Source organism: Panthera leo, chromosome B3, assembly GCF_018350215.1.
Source record: "Panthera leo isolate Ple1 chromosome B3, P.leo_Ple1_pat1.1, whole genome shotgun sequence".
NCBI lineage: Eukaryota > Metazoa > Chordata > Mammalia > Carnivora > Felidae > Panthera > Panthera leo.
This window is the reverse complement of record NC_056684.1, coordinates 105,948,310-105,969,378: the sequence shown is the minus strand read 5'-3', so window position 1 is coordinate 105,969,378 and position 21,069 is coordinate 105,948,310. Positions and strand designations below refer to the sequence as shown.

At 39.7% G+C, this 21,069-nt stretch overlaps 1 protein-coding gene across 1 annotated transcript in view; it reads left to right on the top strand.

The window, feature by feature from the left end:
- The window catches only part of CCDC175 (coiled-coil domain containing 175), a 74,922-nt gene that overhangs the window by 33,651 nt on the left and 20,202 nt on the right, over positions 1-21,069 (top strand). Inside the window, exons 11-15 of the mRNA XM_042943385.1 lie at positions 632-703; positions 1,728-1,863; positions 2,466-2,597; positions 9,358-9,496; positions 14,079-14,158. Of these exons, the coding sequence (XP_042799319.1) occupies positions 632-703; positions 1,728-1,863; positions 2,466-2,597; positions 9,358-9,496; positions 14,079-14,158 (559 nt within the window). The remainder of the gene's footprint in view (positions 1-631; positions 704-1,727; positions 1,864-2,465; positions 2,598-9,357; positions 9,497-14,078; positions 14,159-21,069) is intronic.

Below are 21,069 nucleotides of genomic sequence, written 5' to 3'. Positions count from 1 at the left end.
AGGCTTCTAATACCTATGCTAGACTCTTCATATTTCCACCCATCCTAGATTCACAAGAAACCCTTCCATCCTTAATTACTACTTACCCCTAGTACAAAACTCTTTATTGGCTTTCTGAATTATACATTGCATCAAACCAGGACTCAATCAGGAATTCAAAGTTCCTCACCAATTTATTGACCTTCACCCCTCCTGTGTCACTGTGTTGCTTCCCTTCGTGTCCTCTGTCTGTGGCAAGTCTATGTTGGTCAGAACTCTTGACTTGTACCTTTTCCACGTCTTTGCGAATGATGACGTCCTTCCCATGGTGAAATTGCACCTTCATTCTGGCAATCTGTGTTCTTCCCTCTGTCAAACATTAACCTCCGATGTCCCTTCCTCAGCTGCCTCCCCAGAATCTATTCTTCCTTTCCCTTAGGTCTACCACAATTCTGCAAAATCAGTTTGTACTTGCACAAAACCATAATTGGCCTTCTACGAGTCTACACTACCTTTCGTTGTTACACGAGGTTTGGTTTATCTCCCAACTAGATGGTAGTCTTACTGTACATAAGAATTATACATAAAGTCTTTTGTGTAGCCTACTAGCTTCCACAAATGCAAAACCCAGTGTATGTCTTCCTGTTTTTAGAGCAACAAAGGAAGTATATCGGAGACAAATAAAAATCCTGAATGACAACCGGGAAAGAGAAAGTCAGAGACGGTAAAAAAAATTTTTTTTCTTTTCATTTGTGTTATGAGTAAGTCTATGTTATCTTAATGCGCAGTGCCTCAAAGTAGGGAGGAAATCAGAGTGCTTGCTGCTTGCTAGAGTCCGAGGAAATTATTCTCCTAAATTAAATTGTGTGAGTTCTCTCAGTTCGTTAGTTTGATTTGGGGGCTTGAGCAGAACCAGAGTTTTCCATTTCAATCGAGTGAGCTCCCCGAGGAAGGAAATTGTCAAGATTGGTGTAGTGCCTCTTGCACACCAGGCTTCTCTGTATGGACCAGTAGGGGAGGTTATATGCAGTGACAGAGAAGGGTGGCTAAACATACAGGCTCTGAAGACAGGCCACTTTGGTTGCTCTGTCGCTGACTAGCTCTGTGACTGAGGCTACGTTACTTAATAATCTCTCTTTGCTCCCATCCCTAGTAAGTGGCCAATGATAGTAACACCTGCCCTGCGAAGTCACCGTGAATGGCCAGTGAGACGATCTATATATTCAGAGGACCTCCTGGCACCTAGGAAGTATTTGCAAAAACTTAGGTGTATTATATTGTTGTTGTCCTGGTTATTAATCTCATTTTTAAGACTCCACATGCACCTCTTTCCTGTTCTCCAGTGCAGCTTTTTAATATTGTGGTGGAGAGAAAATTTTGAGAACCTAGAAGGTTGAAATGAGGTAGTTTTAACTGCTATTTCTGCCTGGGTCACTTCTGCCCGCCCTTGAACCTTCCCCATTGCCATCCTTCACCCAAAGGAAGTGAGCGGCCAAGTGTGGTTTGTCCGCGGTCCTAGTGGACATACCAACACAGGCTGTTGCAGCGAAGCAAGCTTGTGAAGCCGACGGCACTGAAGCAGTTATCGCTTTGTCTAATTTTTTCAGCTAATGTGTGTGGTCCGCATTGCCAGTAGCTCAAACGGTCTTATGTGATCACAGTAGGATTTGTGTTGCTTGGAATTCCTTCATCTTTTCAGTGAACTGTTAGGCCAGTTTCATGAGAATTCTTTCTGCTCTCATTTCCAGCGTCATAACTCAGTGGAAAATTGCTTGTTCACGAAAAAAACATGCATGTTTGAAAAAGAAGCTGGAGTCTGAAGTACAAGAAATTTTAGAGGAAGTACAGACTGCTGAATCTAGATGTATCAAACTATTGCAAGAGGTAAAGGAACTCAAGGAACTTGAATATTATTGCTCCATATTAGTATGGACCCAGTATTATTATTGCATATCAGTAATTCTCCTTCAGTATTTAATTAAACTTTATCTTATGAAGAGATATTTTCCTTTCTGGTGACTTATGCTTAGAGTGAATTATTTAACTTTCTTGAGAAATTCCTATTTGCTGTGTGTGAACTGTAGGAATTTAGCAAACAAAGTCGCACTGGTCTCTAGAATATGCTTTTGAAATCTGTAACCAGAAACTCGTTTGACGTTCACTTTTAGGGAAGCTCTCTGTTAAAAAAGAAACCGAACATCATTACTCAGCGCTGGTATTGACCCTCCGCCCTTCCTCCATCCCCCATCAGTCCCATCATCCATTTCCTCATGTAGGTTATAGATATTGTTTGGCGAATAAATTAACCTCTGGAGGGAAAAATAAATAAATAAATTCCCTCTCAAGTAGTTGCTGTGAAAATATATAACCTGAAATCAGAGCCAAGTATCATGCAAAGAGATATTAATTCTTGGCTGTTTTGAAAATGTAAGGCTGACTGCTACGGGGCAAATGACAGATCTTCAATTTGTTTGCTTTCTGATTAGACCAATTTTAGACAAAAAGAGATCACTGAGTTTTTGGCAGAGACTGAAAAACTTACATTAGAATTAAAACAAGTGGAGGAAGAATTTATTGTCAAAGAAAAAAAGTTAGTTCAAGAGTTGAGCAACTATGAGGTAAGTTTTATTTTGCATCTAAAAACAATTTGAAATTGCCATGTGGGGGGAGGGGTATATTTCATGCTACTCTTTTTTTTACAATTTTTGTGAATGTTTTTATTTTTGAGAGACAGAGACAGAGCACGAGTGGGGGAGGGCAGAGAAAGAGGGAGACACAGAATCCGAAGCAGGCTCCAGGCTCTGAGTTGTCAGCATGGAGCCCGATGCAGGGATCAAACTCATAAGCCGTGAGATCGTGACCTGAGCTGAAGTTGGACGCTTAACCCACTGAGCCACCCAGGTGCCCCTATTTCATGCCACTCTAAGCGGTTAAATGTAAAACCTCCAGTGTGAGCAAGCCTAGTTTCATTATGACTTTTTTTTCCTGAAAAAAGAGCAACATAAAATATTTTTTCAGTTAAAAAAAAGAAAATTAGACACTCCAAGTTACTCACAAGTACCGGCAAAGTCCCCGGGGACAAGGGGAGCGGTGCAGGAAGGCAGGCAGAGCTGGCGCGAGAGTAGCTGGGGAAAGCAGCCAAGGGCAAGGGAGGCCAGTGAGGCCAAGCTTGGAAATCCTCATCAGGGAGGGCATCCTGCTGAGTTGGGAGCTGCCAGGAGCCACCTGGGATGGAATGGAGCAAGGATGCTGGGGGAGGTGGAGCGAAAAGGCACTGAAAGTACCCAAGGGGCCTGGAGGTGGCAGGTCTCTGGAAACACAACAGAAAACACACCTTTTCAAGGTGCTGGTGTTACCTGGAAAGGTAAGGAGGTGCTTCCTAGAGACCTACGTTGGTATTGGAATGAGGAGAAAAGGGATGGTGGCAGAAGCCTTCCTGAACTTGATTCGTTTTGAAGAGGAACAGAGGCCCCGGCTGTATCAAAGAGGGGCTTTATTTGTTTTGTTTTGTTTTTTTGTTTTTTGTTTTTACTATTTGTTTTTTTATTTATTTGTTTTTAATATGAAGTTTATTGTCAAATTGGTTTCCATAAAACACCCAGTGCTCATTCCAACAGGTGCCCTCCTCAATGCCCAGCACCCACTTTCCCCTCCCTCCCACCCCCCATCAACCCTCCGTTTATTCTGTTTTTAAGAGTCTTTTATGGTTTGCCTCCTTCCCTCTCTGTAACTTTTTTTTTCCCCATTCCCCTCCCCCATGATCTTCTGTTAAGTTTCTCAGGATCCGCATAAGAGTGAAAACATATGGTTTCTGTCTTTCTCTGTATGACTTACTTCACTTAGCATCACACTCTCCAGTTCCATCCACGTCGCTACAAAAGGCCACATTTCATTCTTTCTCATTGCCAAGTAGTATTCCATTGTGTATATAAACCACAACTTCTTTATCCGTTCATCAATTGATGGGCATTTGGGCTCTTTCCATAATTTTTGAAGACAATAGTCCCTTGCTGTAGCAGGGAAGCAGAGAGTCCTTACATGTCAAAGTTCAGATCTTGCCCTGGGCCAACCCCATGCTTCCCCACACAACCCCCACCACATCCTACAGAAAGCCATCCACAGATTATTGGTCCAAGAAAAACCAGTTCTTTCTAATATGAATAACAAAAAAGGAGCAGCTATGTCCTCCACACAAAAATACCATGAGAAAAACAAGGGGACACCTGGGTGGCTCAGTGGATTGAGTGATTGACTCTTGATTTCAGCTCAGGTCATGATCACCTGGTGGTGGGATCGAGCCCTGAGTCAGGCTCTGTGCTGTTAGCGTGAAGTCTGCCTGGGATTCTCTCTCTCTCTCCCCCCACCCCCACCAAGCCTCTCCCCCACTCCCTCTATCTCTCTAAAAAAAATAAAGTGAAAAAATGTATTCATTAAAATAATAATAATACTTTTTAAAAAATCTATTAAAAAAATAAGTGAAAGGGGGAACAAAACTGTCCAACAACTGAAGAACACTCAGGAAGATGGTGTTGGAACAGATGAAAACTGCGATCAAGCATCCCTCTGTAAATTAAAAAATATATAGTTTCGTACAGGTGCCAAGGAAGATCAGCAATATAGAAATCTAGGAACTCAGGGAAGAGGTGTCAGAAGGGGATGGACCAGAAATAGGAAGAAGTGAAATGGAAATTGGCACAGCTCAGGGAACAAACAAGGGAAAGAAAACATTCCCAAATTCAGACAAAATGAGAAGAAACAGAAGGGAGAAGAGTCAGGGTGGGAAACCTTTCTCTGCTGGATGCCATCTGTCTGGGTGCCTAGTATTCTTCTAGATGCTGAAAAACAAAAAAGAAACAGACAAAAAACCCCTCTGCCCTTATGGTGCTTACATCCTAGTGGAGGGAGATTAAAAATAAACAACATAAACAAGTGGAACCTTGAGTATATTCAAAAGTGAGAAATGCTATGGAGAAAAATAGAGCAGGGACTGGGGATAGGGCAAGCGTACGTGATGTGGTCTGTGTGCCCGGTTAAAGAGCATTGTTGGACAAGGAAGGATAGAATCCTGAAGGGCAGAAGGTTGCTGCAAACAGGAAGGGAGGAGGCAGGGCTGTCCTATCTGAGGAACAGCAAGGAGGCAGTGTGGCTGGAATGGACAGGAGGGAGAGGGATCCATTTTCTGGAAGGAAATGCTGAGACAGAACGAGGAGTGTAAAGTTTATTAGGGAGTAATACCTATGAAAGGACTGGGCAGGGGAAGCCATCAGGCTATTATGTAACCCGCAAACTATCTCTGGGGAGCTCCTGAGCAAGGACTGTCCATTAGCAGATCCCTGCCTTGGGCAGAAATGGCTACACCCTTGTACCACCTCCTTGCTCAGTCAGTTGGTTGGGGGCCCCCGTGAAGAGCATGATCTTCAGTAGATAACTGAGAAGTCTCTAAAGGAGCTGGCCGCTGGAGGCTGGCAGCTGACCATACTCCTTGCCACAAGGCAGTGAGTGAGTCCTTCCATGAGGAATGATTCAAGAGGGGCCTCCCCAGGTCTGCCTCCTTATAGGCCATTGTGAGTACTTTGTCTTTCCTCTGCCTGGGCTGGGAAGGTAAGTTTCCTGATAAGAGGGTTCTGAGTGAAGGGCTGAATAGTCTGATTTTCATGTAAATAGGATCATTCTAGCTGCTGTGTTGAGTAGAATTTAGGAGAGCAATGGTGGGTGCAGGAAGACCAATTAGGAAGCTAGAGCAGTATTGCAAGTGGTTCAAGTAACTTGATCCAGAGTGGTAGCTGAGGGGGTGGTTGGAAGTAGGTAGTCAGCATTTCAGGTACTTCTTGAGAGAGAGCTGACAGAGTTTACTCTCATACATGATGGTAGACCAATGGAGGCAATCCCCTTAAAATCAGGAATAGGATAAGGATGCTATGTAATGCACTTGAGCTTACACAGTGCAATTAGGCAAGGTAAGTCGACGGTCTTCCAGTGTCCACCCCACTTGCCAGGCTGTGCGCCCCCTGCAGGGCTGTATCCACCTGTCTAATTCACAGGCACAGAGAGCAGCCTGTGTGCCCTTCCTATAAAGCAACAACCCTTCTTCCCCTTGATAGTCCTCATCAATAACCTGGAGCAAATTAGAATCCCATTTCTGCAATTGGTTCAGTAGCATGAGGAGCCCAAAATGGAGAAGAAGCATTCTCCGATTTTGGTTTACAGAACCATTATTATACCCCTGGTACAATTGTTCTTCTCACCAGTGTTGTACAATGTCTAAATGAACAGAGCCCAAACTCACAGGGAGGGAAAACAAAATCATAAGATTTAATAGTAAGACGTCCACTACCACTTGGGCCCCTGACCCGTATATTTTGTCTAAGGAAAACAGTCCTGGATGTTAGTCACTGGTTCAGAATATAAATTTCCAAATCTCCAGAGGCATTTTCTCCCAGGCAGTACTGTGACTAAGTCCTTTGTAGACTTGGCTCCAATACCTGGGGGCCTCGGCTACAATTCTGCTGGAGCTTGCCACAGGCTTCTACATCATTCTGACCTAGTGCTGACACCTTGACCATGAATTGGATCTGCTGGGTCCTACAGCCCTATATCTGGCAGAGTTCAGTCAGAGAAGCAGAGCCACCAGAAATGAGGTTTCTTAAAGGATTTGACCTTCTGGAATCGTGGTGGCTGGTTACACAGTCTAGAGAGTCTGTCTGCTTTCCATCTGGAGCTGGGGCCTGAAGGCTGTAGGACAGGCAGTTGGGAAGGAAAGATGGACAGGAAGCTACAGGATGAGCTGGAGCTCATCCTGATGAACAGGGGTGGGACCTGCGTCAGTCTCTCTCTTTTCCAAGGCTCCAATTCCAAGGGGTTGCAGCAAAAGCCTGAGCCCATTATCACTGACCTAAGTGTGCATGTAGCTCCGGAATCAGGGAAACTTGAAGGAGCTGAAGAAGCAGTGGGCCTGCCTGAGCCGGTAGACAAACACCAACTCGTCTGAGATGCCGCGGCATCTGGTACCCAAAGCCTCCCTCAAAGCATGAAACAACAGCATGGTTCCTTGTCAGGGAAATTCTGGCAGCTTAAGTCAATGTCGGCAATGGGAACAAATTAATGCATTCACATACTTCCTTAGACCCTCAAGCTATTCTTTAGAGAACATGGTATAGATAATACAGAGTTGAGTTTCTTTTTTTTTTATTTTTTTAATGTTTATTATTATTGAGAGACAGAGAGACACAGAGCGTGAGCAGGGGATGGGTAGAGAGAGGGGGAGAACAGAATCTGAAGTAGGCTCCAGGCTCTGAGCTGTCAGCACAGAGCCTGACGCAGGGCTCGAACTCACAAACTGCGAGATCATGACCTGAGCGAGATCATGATGGTTGCCTAACCAACTGAGCCACCCAGGCACCCCTACACAGTTGAATTTCTTAACATGCAGTGTGGAGAAAATTACTCCTGATGCCTCATTGTAATGTGTTTAAATTATGGTGTTTTTACATGTGTTTTGATCTTTCTATATTTATCCCTAAGGATTCTCATTGCAATTTGGGAGGGAACATACCAGGCTGGTGTATCGCTCTATTAACTAGGGTGCAGACAGGCTGCTTTATCAGAGATGCCAAAATACGGTGAACACAGGCAGGATATATGTAGTAAAGGGTTACCAACCCTCTCTTCTTTATTGGGAAATTGACCTTGGCTTAACCTTCTGGGTCATTCCCCTAGACCCTGGCAAAGGTAGACAACTAAAGTTGTATCGTCAGGCAACATTGTTTGTAAACAGTGACCCATGACTGGTGTGCCACATCTCGCCCAGGAGAATAACTGGTGGGGAAACTAGAGCATTGGGCTTCCCTGGGTTTGGTGCCTCTTTTAAGTAGGCACGTCTCTTTCAGGGACCTGGAGGGTATACCCAAGAGAAGTTGGTTCCTATTGGGACATGAGGCTTCAAAACCAAGGTGCCTATCACACCCACTCATGTGGGTATCTTCCTCTTACATCTGAGTTACCACTTTGCTGGGATTGAAGGACAGTAGCCTCTGGTCAGCTGTGGCGTGGGGTCCCTCCCACTGAAGACGCATGCCTGGCATTGCCCTGCTGGCGCCCGGGTTTTCCTTCAGATTATGTATGTGTGCAACCTGGATTAAAGATAAAAAGCAAAAAAGTTGTTAAGAATAAGTTGGGCCAAGTGTGGCCTATTCGAATCTTAAGAGTCTAACTATCTGGTTGAGAAGACGCCCTGACGTGGTCATTACAGAAGAGAGAGGTTTATTTCTCTCCCTTTACAGGCCAAAGGGAAGGGGCCCAAGGTTGGAGGGGCAGCTCTGCCATCCTCAGCATGAGGCTAACCTCTGTGGATCCAAGTGGCAGTTTCCATTCTCATTCTTTTCCAGCCAGGGGACGGAGGGAAGGACCAAGGGGGCACGTACTGCTTCCTGTTGCAGGCGGAGGACCCAGAAGCGGCCCACACCGCTTCTGCTCACAAAACCATTAGTCGCACCCACTTGCGAGGAAAGCTGAGAAATCAGTCTGGCTGGCAGCCATATGCTGAGCTAGAACTGAGGAGTCCTGATATCGAGGGACAGGAGAATGGCTAGTAAATATCAGCTGGCTGCCACTGCTTTATCACCATTTTAAACCCATCCTGACTTTCTAAGAGAGGTCCAGCTAACTAAAACCTGGATAATTAAGCAGGCATCTTCATGTTTTGTTTTGGGTGCTTTTTGCCCATTTATTGTAACAATATATCCACTTGTTTCTACCCCCTCCCCATTTCTTATTTAATCCACTTTTCTTAGGACTTATGTATATTTTGTTTTGCTGCTTTTTTTTTTTTTTTTTTTTTTTGAGAGAGAAAGAGAGAGAGAGAGGAAGAAAGAGAATCCCAAGCAAGTTCCGCACTGTCAGCGCAAAGCCCAGTGTGGGGCTTGAACTCACAAACTGTGAGATCACAACCTGAGCCAAAATGAAGAGTCAGACACTTAACCGTCTGAGCCACCCAGGTGTCCCATTGCTGCCTGTTTTTTGTTTGTTTGTTTGTTTTTCCGTAAAATATGCTCAAGAGAGATTTTTCTCAAGTAGGTGTTTGGGGTACGTACATGGTAGCATTAATGGAATCATAGCAGTAGAGCTAGAAAAATGAAGGGTTCCTTGAAGAGACCATTGAATGTAATCTCCTTCATAGATTTCCAGAGACTCTCTGAATCAGCCAACAAATATGTTTCGAATATCTAGGATATGCCGGATACCTTTCTATGCACCTCACGATGAGAGGACACTAAGTAAGACAGGGCTCTTCCTCTCAAAGAACTTACATTATACTCTGGAGTGAAAATTGTGTCCGTTCTCTAAAATCATGCCTCACAATTAGCTTTATTTTCTTTAAAGCTAAGATTCGCTAGGGAAACGCAAAGTAACAGAGTAAAGGAAGATGAACTAGTCGAGCATCTTCCGCAACTTCAAGTGGCAGAAGAAGAATATATGAGCAAAGCTGGAAAACTGGAAGAGCTCATTCATTTTATTACAGGTAGGTATGAAGTCTCAGTAATTAACGTTAAGACAGGTAAGGATTTCACTGATATCCCCTACCTCAAGGTGGGTCATCATTCGTGAGCCAGTGATGAAACTCTGCAAACTTTTCCTATCACCTTTAACTCTTTCTTCTCTAGTTTTTGCCCCATCTACTAATTTCTTTACACCGCAGCCCTGATGTTGCCCTTGTCAAATGTTCCCTTTTCTCTTTTAAAGACTTTAAAATTAAGAATTAGTGACAACTATATAATGTGGTTTCTGTCTCTCCTTGGTAAAAGGAGAAATAGCGCCTTTATCTGCTGCCAAGTGGAATTCTTTTTTTCTGTTTCTTAACATGAATTTGAATATTCTATCTTGTTCCAGCTATGACTCTAACCATTTACCAAGTAGGTACTCCTCAGATTTGTTTTCCTCCTAACTCACCCCTAAGGCGAAGATATATAAGAAGTAGTCTTAGAAATGGAGGCTTTATAAAGTATGTATATTTTACATTTTGTTACAGGGCACAATCATGTATATTAAATATAAAAATACTCATTTTCTCCAGAAAAATAGAATGGAGTCATCTAACTCTGCACCCAAAATTTCATAAATCCAGAATCATCTCTAGAGGTGTGAGTTTTGTCTTGCATTTGGGAAGCAGAGTATCATTAACCAACAAGTCCCACAAGGTTGTTAAGCAGAAAAGCTTCCAGAATTTCTGTTTTCTAGATGGAAAAAGTACCCTGAAAATCAGAAGACCAGGATCAAAAGTTACAGAAAGGACTAGAACGGGAGCCCCCAAAAAATGTGCACTGTGATGGGAATAAACAGCTGGCAAAGATGAATATGGGGAGTGACATCAAAATAGTCTGTGTCAAAAAGATATAGTCATATAGAAATCCAATATGTTGAAATGTAAAACAAATATTTAAAAGTGAATAGTGGTGGGGGGCCCTGGATGGCTCAGTTGGTTAAATGTCTGACTCTTGATATTAGCTCAGGTCATGATCTCACGGTCATGAGATCAAGCCCCATGTGGGGCTTGGTGCTGAGTATGGAGCCCACTTGAGATTCTCTGTCTCCCTCTCCCTCTCTCCTGCTTGCGTGCGTGCACACACATGCACACCCTCTCTCAAAAGTAAAAGTGAATAGTGGTCATTGCCAAGGAAAGTGGTTTTTTAAGAATATAAGATTATAAGAATAACTACCTTGAATAATTGGTCTGGTTGCCATTCCTCAGTTGATTTTCCTATTCTTGTCAGATTCTCATTTAGTCAACTCAGGTAGATTTTCTTGGTCTTTTGCTGCTTTAAGAAGGGTCATGAAACCTATGTACTCCACCCCCAATTTTCTGTTCTCCCAACCTTCTTCCCATCCCTTCTTGCACTAAGGTGGAGGATGTAAGAAACATGAGGAGTTTGAAAATAAGCAATATATCTCCATATATTGCAAGTGCTGATTCTCTTGAGGCAAAGAAAGAAAATACTAAAGAAAGGAGAGAAAAGCGGGAAAGGCCAGAGAAAGGGAACATAAGAGCAATGCGCTCCAGAGTAGGAAAATATGCTTCACCTGCCAGCAGTGAGACTTACAGAGGATAGAAGTGGCTCAGAACACACAAAGAGCAATGTTATGACTTACGACTTTCAGTTAAATGTTATGGGTAAAGCATGCATCTATCTGTGCTCCCTAGTGAAATTTCATAAAAATGTGTGTAAAATATTTTTTTAGGGAAAAAAATTATGACTCTCAAGTACAGAGACTGGCAGAGAAGATATCTGCAGAAAATAAACATCAACAAATCTTTAGAAGGTAGAATTGGCTAGAAGAATTAACAGGAAGGGAAATGTGGCTAGCAAGTGCCTGCATAAAAAGCACACCATGAAAGCAAGGACCTGGCAAGTCTTGGGCATTGGAGGACCCTGCTACTGGGAAGCTGAAATGAGTCACAGGGTTGAAGATTGGTTGAAAATCTTGATAACAAGCGGTTAGACTTCCAGGTCAGATGCCATCTTCTGTGCAGCTGAGCGACTGACTACGCCTCCCAGTGCTGGCAGAGAAGTCAGACCAGGGGGTTCTATACTGCAGGATATCAGATATGACAGAGGGCAGAAGACAGATGCTATACAGAGACCTCCTTCCACTGCTGAACTTGATGAAGGCTGCCAGCCCATTGTGTGTGTGACTGTTCTGTAATCCCTTCCCCACTCTTGAAAAGGAGATGGTTGGATTCTTCTCTAAGGAAACTAAACAGTTCCAGAGAAAAGCCCCACATAATCTAACATTTGAGGATCCTCCAACAAAATGGCTGGTCCCTTCCTGATCACTGTACAGTGAAACCCACCCAGGAACTGAGCCTTTTAGTGCCTCATGCTTAAATAGGATTAGATAGTCAAAGATCACCAGACACTTCAGGAAAAACTCCAATGTGAAAGGCAGAAACTAAAGCAGACAGAAAAACAGAAGTTGGTGGAAACAGATGACACAATGAATATAAGAATGCTTTTAAAGATACATCATCTTAGAGAATGTCTATTCTCTATATATTATGCATAATGTATATATAGTTTATATATTAAAGAAAATATACATTCTATATGTTTTAGAGAATATGTCTTAAAGTTACATTCATAGAGAAAAAAATATATTGCATGTATGAAAAAGAACAGAGAAACAGGAAAGAGCTCCTAGAAATGAAAAATATAACCAATATTTTATTTTATTAAAAAAAATTTTTTTAATGTTTATTTATTTTTGAGAGAGAGAGAGAGCACAATCAGGGGAGGGGCAGAGAGAGAGGGAGACACAGAATCTGAAACAGGCTTCAGGCTCTGAACTGTCAGCACAGAGTCTGACTGTTGGGGCTCGATCTTGGGAGCAGTGAGATCATGACCTGAGCCGAGGTCGGACGCTTAACCGACTGAGCCATCCAGGCACCCCTGACAACGAAAATCTTAAAATTTAATAGGATTATAAGAAAAGGAAATCTCTCAAAAAAATAGAACAAAATAAGGAGTTGAGGAACAGGATAAAAGAGTAAGAAAATTAGAAGACCATTCTGAGATGTTGAATATTTAATTAATATAAAGCCAGAAAAGAAAATGGAAAGGATAAAGTTATCCAAGAAATAATACAAAAATATTTCTCAGAATTGGAGAATATGAGTTTCCTATTTGAAAAGGCCCATCAAATCCCCAGTGCAATTTCTAAAGGAAAAGACAGTAGGTCACATCATTGTGGGATTTCAGGCTAAAAAAGAATATTCCAAAGGCTTCTAAAGAGAAAAAGCAGATCTCACACAAAAGATTAGCAATCAGAATGGTTTTAGGCTTCTTAACTGTACTATTATACTATTATACTAAAAAAAGACATTGCCTTCAAAATTCTGAGAGAAAATAATATCTAACATTAGATACCCATCCAAACTATTAGTCAAATATAAATATAGAATAGAGACATGTTTAGATATATAAGATATCAAAATATCTCATTTACTCTGTCTCAGGAAGCTAGTACAGAATTTGCTCGGAATAAATTAAAAAGAAAAGGACATGAAATTCAGGAAACAGGAGGTCCAACATAAGGGGAATGCAAAGGAAAGTCCCAAGTGCTCAGAAAAGAGAAGGCGGCAGTGGGCAAGGGGGGTTGGGGGAGGCAAGAGATATGAAACTGGTAGAATACCTAAGATGTTTGACCACGTGGGAAGTAATATTTGGAAAGATTTTATAATTCTATTATAGATTTAGATATGAATTAATGTGTACATGGAAAACTAAGGAAATAAAAAATGAGGTATTTTTAGCTCCAGGAAAAACAAAAAATTATACAGGAGGGGAGGAATAATCATACTACACCATTTGTCTCATCTGTGAATGTTTACATTGTCATAATGATCTAAATAGTTAAAATTAGGGACACCCGGCTGGCTCAGTTGGTAGAGCATGTGACTCTTGATCGAAGGTTCTTGATCAAGCCGCATGTTGGGTATAAAGATTACTTAAAAACAAAATCTTTTTTTTAAATATAGTTAAAATTCACTTTAAAAAACATGACTTTATGGGGAGATTAGAAGTGCACATGGGGGATGTAGGGGTGAGAGTGGGCTACTTTCTATATTAGGAAGAAGATAGAAAGTGTCTTAAAGTGACAAATCAAGAAATAGTCATATAAGCATTTTTTAAGAAAATAGAAGAAGAAAAAGTTGAGTTTAAAAGTTGTTGATTCTGAGGAGTCAGATACTGCACTGCATTGGAAACATCTAACTTCTATTTTTTGTTTTAAGCCTTATAATAGTATTTAACTTTTTTTTAAGTGTATTTATTTATTTTGAGAGAGAGAACCAGCAGGGAAGGGGCGGGGCAGGGGGAGCAGCACAGAGGGTGCAAAGTGGTTTCTATGCTGACGGCAGAGAGCCTGATGAGGGGCTCGAACCCACCAACTGTGAGAACATGACCTGAATCAAAGTCAAACACTTAACCGACTGAACCGGCCAGGTGCCCCATAGTATTTGACTTTTAAAACTAGACACATACCTTATTTTGATTAATTTTTTAAACTAAACATTGTGGGCAGTTATTTTTTCTTTTTCTTTTATATAGCACAAAAGCAGGAGCAGAATTTACTGAACGATTACATTTCTCAAATGGCAAGAGACTTTTCAAGATTTTTCAGCAACTCGGTAAAGAGTCAGTGTATTCATTCTTCTTGCTTTTATTGGAATACTGATATATACAAACCATAATACGGTGTGTGTGTGCGTGTGTATACAGAGGAGACTCTAGATGCAACTAACATGTAATCATGAGCATATCCTTGGGGGGGAGGGCCTCAGTTTTCTTATTTATGAGGTAGAGATGGGATGATGCTTCCTAAGGTTCTTTTTAGATCTCTTATTCTGTTAAATTCCTATGAATATTAGGATAAATGCACAAAGGTTGCAGAGATGGGGTGGGAGTAGATGAAATGAGAGCATGTAAAGAGACACTTACTACCTTTATAAAATTTATAATCAGTAATTAATGATAAACATGTGTATGTAGAATTGGTTAATTAAAACTAGAAACATTCTATTTTTGAGAAGCATTGATATCAGAAGTAACTTTTAACATGTGGGTATAGAGAAATATGAAGGGGAAAAGAACTAGTAAGTATATATGCAATTCTATTTCCTTGGTAAGATGCTGCGAGTGATGGTTATACAATGACTAAAGATTATGTGACTTGTAACAGTATAATAACTAAGAATCAAACAGAGAATTCAGTAGAATATTATGAAAAATCCATTAAGTTATATTCCTTTCTCTTCAAAAAAAATTAAATCCTCACTGAAAAAGCCTCAATAAATTTCACTTCCCTCTTCCCCATTTTTGGCATACAGTTGTTCAAATATCAGATTTATAAAGTTGTCTCAACAACTTATTTGTCTTAATTGTCTAACTTAAGTCCATGGACTTGCTTCCCAGAGCTTTGGAGTTTTATTTATTTTTTATTCAAATATAATTAACATACAGTGTTGTATTAGTTTCAGATGTACAATTTAATCATTCAACAATGCTATACATTACTCAATTCTCATCCCAATAAGTATACTCTTAATCCCCTTCATTTACTTCACCCATCCCTGCACCCACCCGCCCTCTGATAACTACCAGTTTGTTCTCCGTATTTAAGAGTCTGGGGGAGGGGGAGGTGTCTCTTTTTTTTCTGTTTTTGTTTTTGTTTTCTTAAATGTCATTTAAGAGTGAATCATATGGTATTTGTCTTTCTCTGACTTATTTCACTTAGCATTATACAATCCAGGTCCATCCATGTTGTCACAAATGGCAAGATCTCATTCGTTTTAATGACTGAGTAACATTCCATTGTACATATGTACCTCATCTTCTAAATCCATTCATCTATCCATGGACAATTTGGTTGCTTCCATATCTTGTCTATTGTTAATAATGCTTCAATAAACATAGGAGATAGATGTAGGCATAAATATAGATATAGAGATATAGAGATAGATATAGAGATATGGATATGGATACATCACTTTGAATTAGCATTTTCATATTCTTTGGGCAAATATCCAGTAGTACAATTGCTGGATTGTAGGGTAGTTCTATTTTTAATTTTTTGAGGAATCTCCATACTGTCTTCCACAGTGGCTGTCCCAGTTTGCATTCCTACCAACAGTGCCCAAGTATTCCTTTTCCTCCACATCCTTGCCAACACTTGTTGTTTCTTGAGTTTTTTATTTTAGCCATTCTGACAGGTGTGAAGTGATATCTCATGGTTTGGGTTTTTTTTTTTTTAATGTTTGTTTATTTTGAGAGGGAGTGAGCACAAGTGGGGGAGAGGCAGAGAGAGAGAGAGAGAGAGAGAGAGGGAGAGAGGGAATCCCAAGCAGGCTCTGTGCTGTCAGTGCAGAGCCTAATGAGGGGCTTGATCCCACAAACTGTGAGATCATGACCTGAGCCAAAATCAAGAAGGAGATGCTCAACCAACTGAGTCACCCATGCATCCCACTCATGTTTTTGGTTTGCATTTCCCTGATGATGGATGATGTTGAGCATCGTTTCACGTGTCTGTTGGCCATCTGTATGTCTTGGGAGAAATGTCTATTCATGTCTTTTGCCCATTTTTAAATTGGATTACTTGTTTTTTTTAGTGTTGAGTGTAGAAGTTCTTTCTATTTTTGGATGCTAAACCTCCATTGGTATGTCATTTGCAAATATCTCCTCCTCTTCATTAGGCTCTCGTTCAGTTTTGTTGATTGTTTCATTTGCTGTGTGGAAGCTTTTTATTTTGATGTAGTCCCAATAGTTTATTTTTGCTTTTGTTTCCCTTGCCTCAGGAGCTGATGTCAGAAAAATTACTGCCTGTACTCTCTTCTAGGATTTTTCTGGTTTCAGGTTTTACATTTGGGTCTTGAATGCATTTTGAGTTTATTTTTGTCTATGGTTTAAGAGTGATCTAGTTCATTCTTTTGCGTGTAGATGTTCAGTTTTCCCATCACCATTTGTTGAAGACCATCTTTTGCATATTCTTGCCTCCCTTGTCAAAGATTAATTGACCATGCAATTGTGTTCTAATTTCTCGGCTCTCTATTCTGTTCTGATGGTCTCTATGTCTATCTGTGCCAGTACCATAGTGTTTTGATTACTACAGAACAGTAGTAATCAGTAGTATATCTTATAGTATATGAAATCTGTGATTTCAAGATCTAGTAGAATATCTTTGTAGTATATCTTGAAATCTGTAATTGTGATACCCCCAGTCCTTTTTATGATTGCTTTGGCTATCAGGATCTTTTGCAGTTCCATACAAATTTTAGGATGATCTAATTCTAGCTCTGTGAAAGATGCTGTTGGTATTTTGATAGGAATTGTATTAAATCTATAGATTGCTTTGGGTAGTATGGACATTTTAACAATATTTGTTCTCCCAATCCATGAGCATGGAGTATCTTTCCATTTGTTTCTGTCATCTTCAATTTCTTTCATTGGTGTTTTATAGTCCTGGTCTTTTACCTCCATGGTTAAGTTTATTCCTAGGTATTTTATTATTTTTGGTACAATTGTAAATGGGATTATCTTCTTAATTTCTCTTTCTGCTACTTCATTATTGGTGTATAGAAATGCAATGGGTTGTATACTGATTTTGCATCCTGCAAACATACTGAATCCATGTATCCATTCTAGTAGTTTTTTGGTGAATTCTTCAGGGCTTTTATGTAGAGTGTCATGTCATCTGCAAATAGTGACATTTTTACTTTTTCCTTACCAAGTTGGGTGCCTTTTATATCTTTTTCTTGTCTGATTGCTGTGGTTCAGACTTCCAGTACTATGTTAAAAAAACGTTGTGAGAGTGGATGTCCTTGTGTTGTTCCTTATCTTAGGGAGAAAGCTATCAGTTTTTTACCATTGAGTCTGATGTTAGCTGTGGGGTTTTCATATAAGGCCTTTATTATGTTTGAAGTATGTTCTCTTCACATCTTTGTTGAGGATTTTGATCATGAATGGATATTGCACTTGGTCAAATGTTTTTTCTGTATCTATTGAAATGATTATATGATCATATGATTTTTCTCCATTTCTTTGTTGATGTGATGTATCATGTTAATTGATTTGCAAATATTGAAACACACTTGCATCCCAGGAATAAATCCCACTTGATCCTGGTGAATAATTTTTTAATGTACTGTTGGATCCAGTTTGCTGATGTTTTGTTGAAGATTTTTGCATCTGTGTTCATCAGAGATAATGGTCTGTAGCTTCCTTTTTTTATACTGCCTTTATCCGGTTTTGTTATTAGGGTGGTACTTGGCCTCATAGAATGAATTGGGAAGCTTTCCTTCTTTTTCTATTTTTTTTTTTGGAATAGATTGAGAAGAACAGGTATTAACTTTTTTTTTTGAATGTTTGATTTAGTTTTGGGAAGTTATATGGTTTGGGAGGTTATCTGCTTCCATTTCTTCTAGGTTGTCTAATTTGTTGGCATATGAGTTTTCATGATATTCTCCTACAATCCTTTGTATTTCTGTGGTTATTTCTCCTCTTTCATTTCTGATTTTGTTTGAGTCCTTTCTCTCTCTCTGTTTTTATTTTATTTTTTTATTTTTGATGAGTCTGGCCAAAGGTTTATCAATTTTGTTGATCTTTTCAAAGAACCAGCCCCTGATTTTATTCATCTGTTCTATTGGTTTTTTTTTTTTTTTTTTTTTTTTTTTTTTAGTTTCTATTTCATTTATTTCTGCTCTAATCTTTATTATTTCCTTCCTTCTACTCGTTTTTGGCTTTGTTCTTCTTTTTCTAGCTCCTTTATGTGTAAGATTAGGTTTTTTATTTTAGATTTTTCTATCTTCTTGAATAAAGCTTGTATTGCTATAAACTTCCCTCTTAGAACAGCTTTTGCTGCATATCAAAAATTTTGGACTGTTATGTTTCCATTTTTCATTTTTCATTTCTCTCCACTTTTTTTTTTAATTTCCTCTTTGATTTCTTGGTTGATCCAGTCACTGTTTAGTAGCATGTTACTTGAGCTCCATGTATTTCTATTCCTTCCAAATGTTTCTTGTGGTTGATTTCTAGTTTCATAGCATTGTGGTCAGAAAGGATGCATGGTAATAACTTCAGTCTTTTTGAATTTGTTGAGACTTGTTTTGTGGCTTAACATGTGATCTATTCTGATAAATGTCCCATGTGCACTTGAAAAGGATTTGTATTCCATTGTGTTAGAATGGAATATTCTGAATATATCTGTTAAATCCATCTGGTCCAATGTGTCATTCAAAGCCACTGTTTCCATATTGATTTTCTGTTTGGATGATGTATCCATTGATGCAAGTGGGGTATTTAAGTCTCCTATTATTCTATTACTATTGATTACTTTCTTATATTTGTTATTAACTGCTATGTATTTGTGTCTTCCATGTTGGGTGCAGAAATATTTACAAATATCCCCATTGTTGATTGTTCCCTTTATGATTACATGATGTCTTTCTTTGCCTCTTGTTAGAGTCTTTGCTTTAAAGTCTATTTTGTCCAGTATAAGTATTACTACCCTGGCTTTCTTTTCACTTCCATTTGTATGACAAATGCTTCTCCATCACTTTTAATCTGCATGTATCTTTAGGTCCGAAATGAGTCTCTTGTAGGCAGCATACAGATGGGTCTTGCTTTTTTATCCATTCCATCACCCTATGTCTTTTGATTAGAGTGTTTAGTCCATTTACATTCAAAGTAATTATTGATAGGTATGTACTTATTGCTATTTTGTTATTTGTATGGTTGTTTTGTAATTCTTCTCTGTTCTTGTTTTCTCTTTATTCTCACAGTATGCTGGCTTTTTTAAGTGATATACTTGGATTTTTTCTGTTTATTTTTTGCATATCTATTACCAGTTCTTGATTTGTGGTTACCATTAGGTTTATGTATAACATCTTATACATATAGAAGTCTATATTAAGTTGATGGTCACTTAAGTTTGAACCTATTCTAAAAGCAGTCAAGTTTTACTCCTTCCCCCTGCCCCAATGTTTTAGGTATATGGTATTATACTTTATATCCTTTTATTTTGTGAATCCCTTAAATGATTTATATAGATGTGCTTAATTTTACTACTTTTGTGCTTCCTATTTTTCTTACTCCTGCTTATGGTTTTTCCTTTCCACTCAAAGAATTCCCCTCAACATTTCTTATAAGGCTGGTTTAGTGGTCATAAACTCCTTTAACTTTAGATTGTCTGGGAAACTATCCAAACTCCTTTCTGAATGATAGCCTTCCTGAGTAGATTATTCTTGGATGCAGGCTTTTTCCTTTTAGCACTTTGAGTATATCAGCCCCTCCCTTCTGGTATGCAATGTTTCTGCTGAAAAATCAGCTGATGGCCTTATGGGGTTTTCCTTGTATGCAGCTGTTTCCTTTTTCTTGCTGCTTTAAATATTCTCTATCACTGCTTTCTACTACTTTAATTATTGGGTGTCTTTTTTTTAACTTTTTTTTTTCAAGTTTATTTACTTATTTTTGAAAGAGAGAGAGAGAGAGAAAGAGAGAGAGCACACAAGTGGGGTAGAGGCAGAGAGAGAGAGATTGAGAGGCAGAGAGAGAGAGAGAGAGAGTAGGTACCCCTACTATGTATCCTGATGTGGATATCTATGGATTGATTTGGGGCAGGGGGTGGCTCTCTGTGCATCCTGGATCTGGATGTATATTTCCTTCCCCAGATTAGTGATGTTTTCAACTCTCATATCTTCAAATAAATTTTTCTGCCCTCTTTTCTCTCTCTTCTCCTGGGATTCCTATATCACAAATGTTTTAATGCTTGATGGTGTCATTGAATTTCCTTAATCTATTTTCATTTTTGTTAGTCTTTTCTCTCTCTCTCTCCTGTTCAGCTTGATTGCTTTCATTACTCTATCTTCCAGGTCACTGATCCATTCTTCTGCTTCCTCTAGTCTACCAAGTATTCTCACTAGCATATTTTTTATTTTAGTTATTGTGTTGTTCATCTCTGATTTTCTTTTATGTTTTCTCTTTGTTGAGGGTCTCACTGGGGCCCTCCACTCTTCTCCAGTCCAGTGAGTATCTTTATGACCATTGATTTAAATTCTCTATTAGGCATATTACTTATTTCCATTTGATTTCGGTCTCTTGCTGTGATATTGTCCTGTTCTTTCATTTGGGACATATTCCTCTGTCTCCTCACTTTGCTGAACTCTGGGTATCTGTTCCTCTGTATTAAGAAAGTCAGCTGCAAAAAAAAAAAAAAAAAAAAAAGAAAGTCAGCTGCATATCCTGATCTTGAAAGCAGTGGACTTATGAAGAAGAGTCCTGTAGTGCCCTGTAGTGCAGTGTCCCTTGTTCACAAGAACCTGGCACTTTACGGGTATCTCCTACATATGTTGCATGTACCCTACTTCTGTGTTGGAGCTGCATTTGCCTTTAGTCCAGGTGTCTTCAGTAGCTATCTCTGCTTGTTCTTGGCAGAACTTGGTCCCTGTGTTGTTCATGGGCCAGTTTAGGGCTGCTGTGGACTTGAGCTGGGTCAGACCAGGCATTTTCCAGAGGTGTGGTAGCACTGAACGCCAAGGTGCTCTCCCTG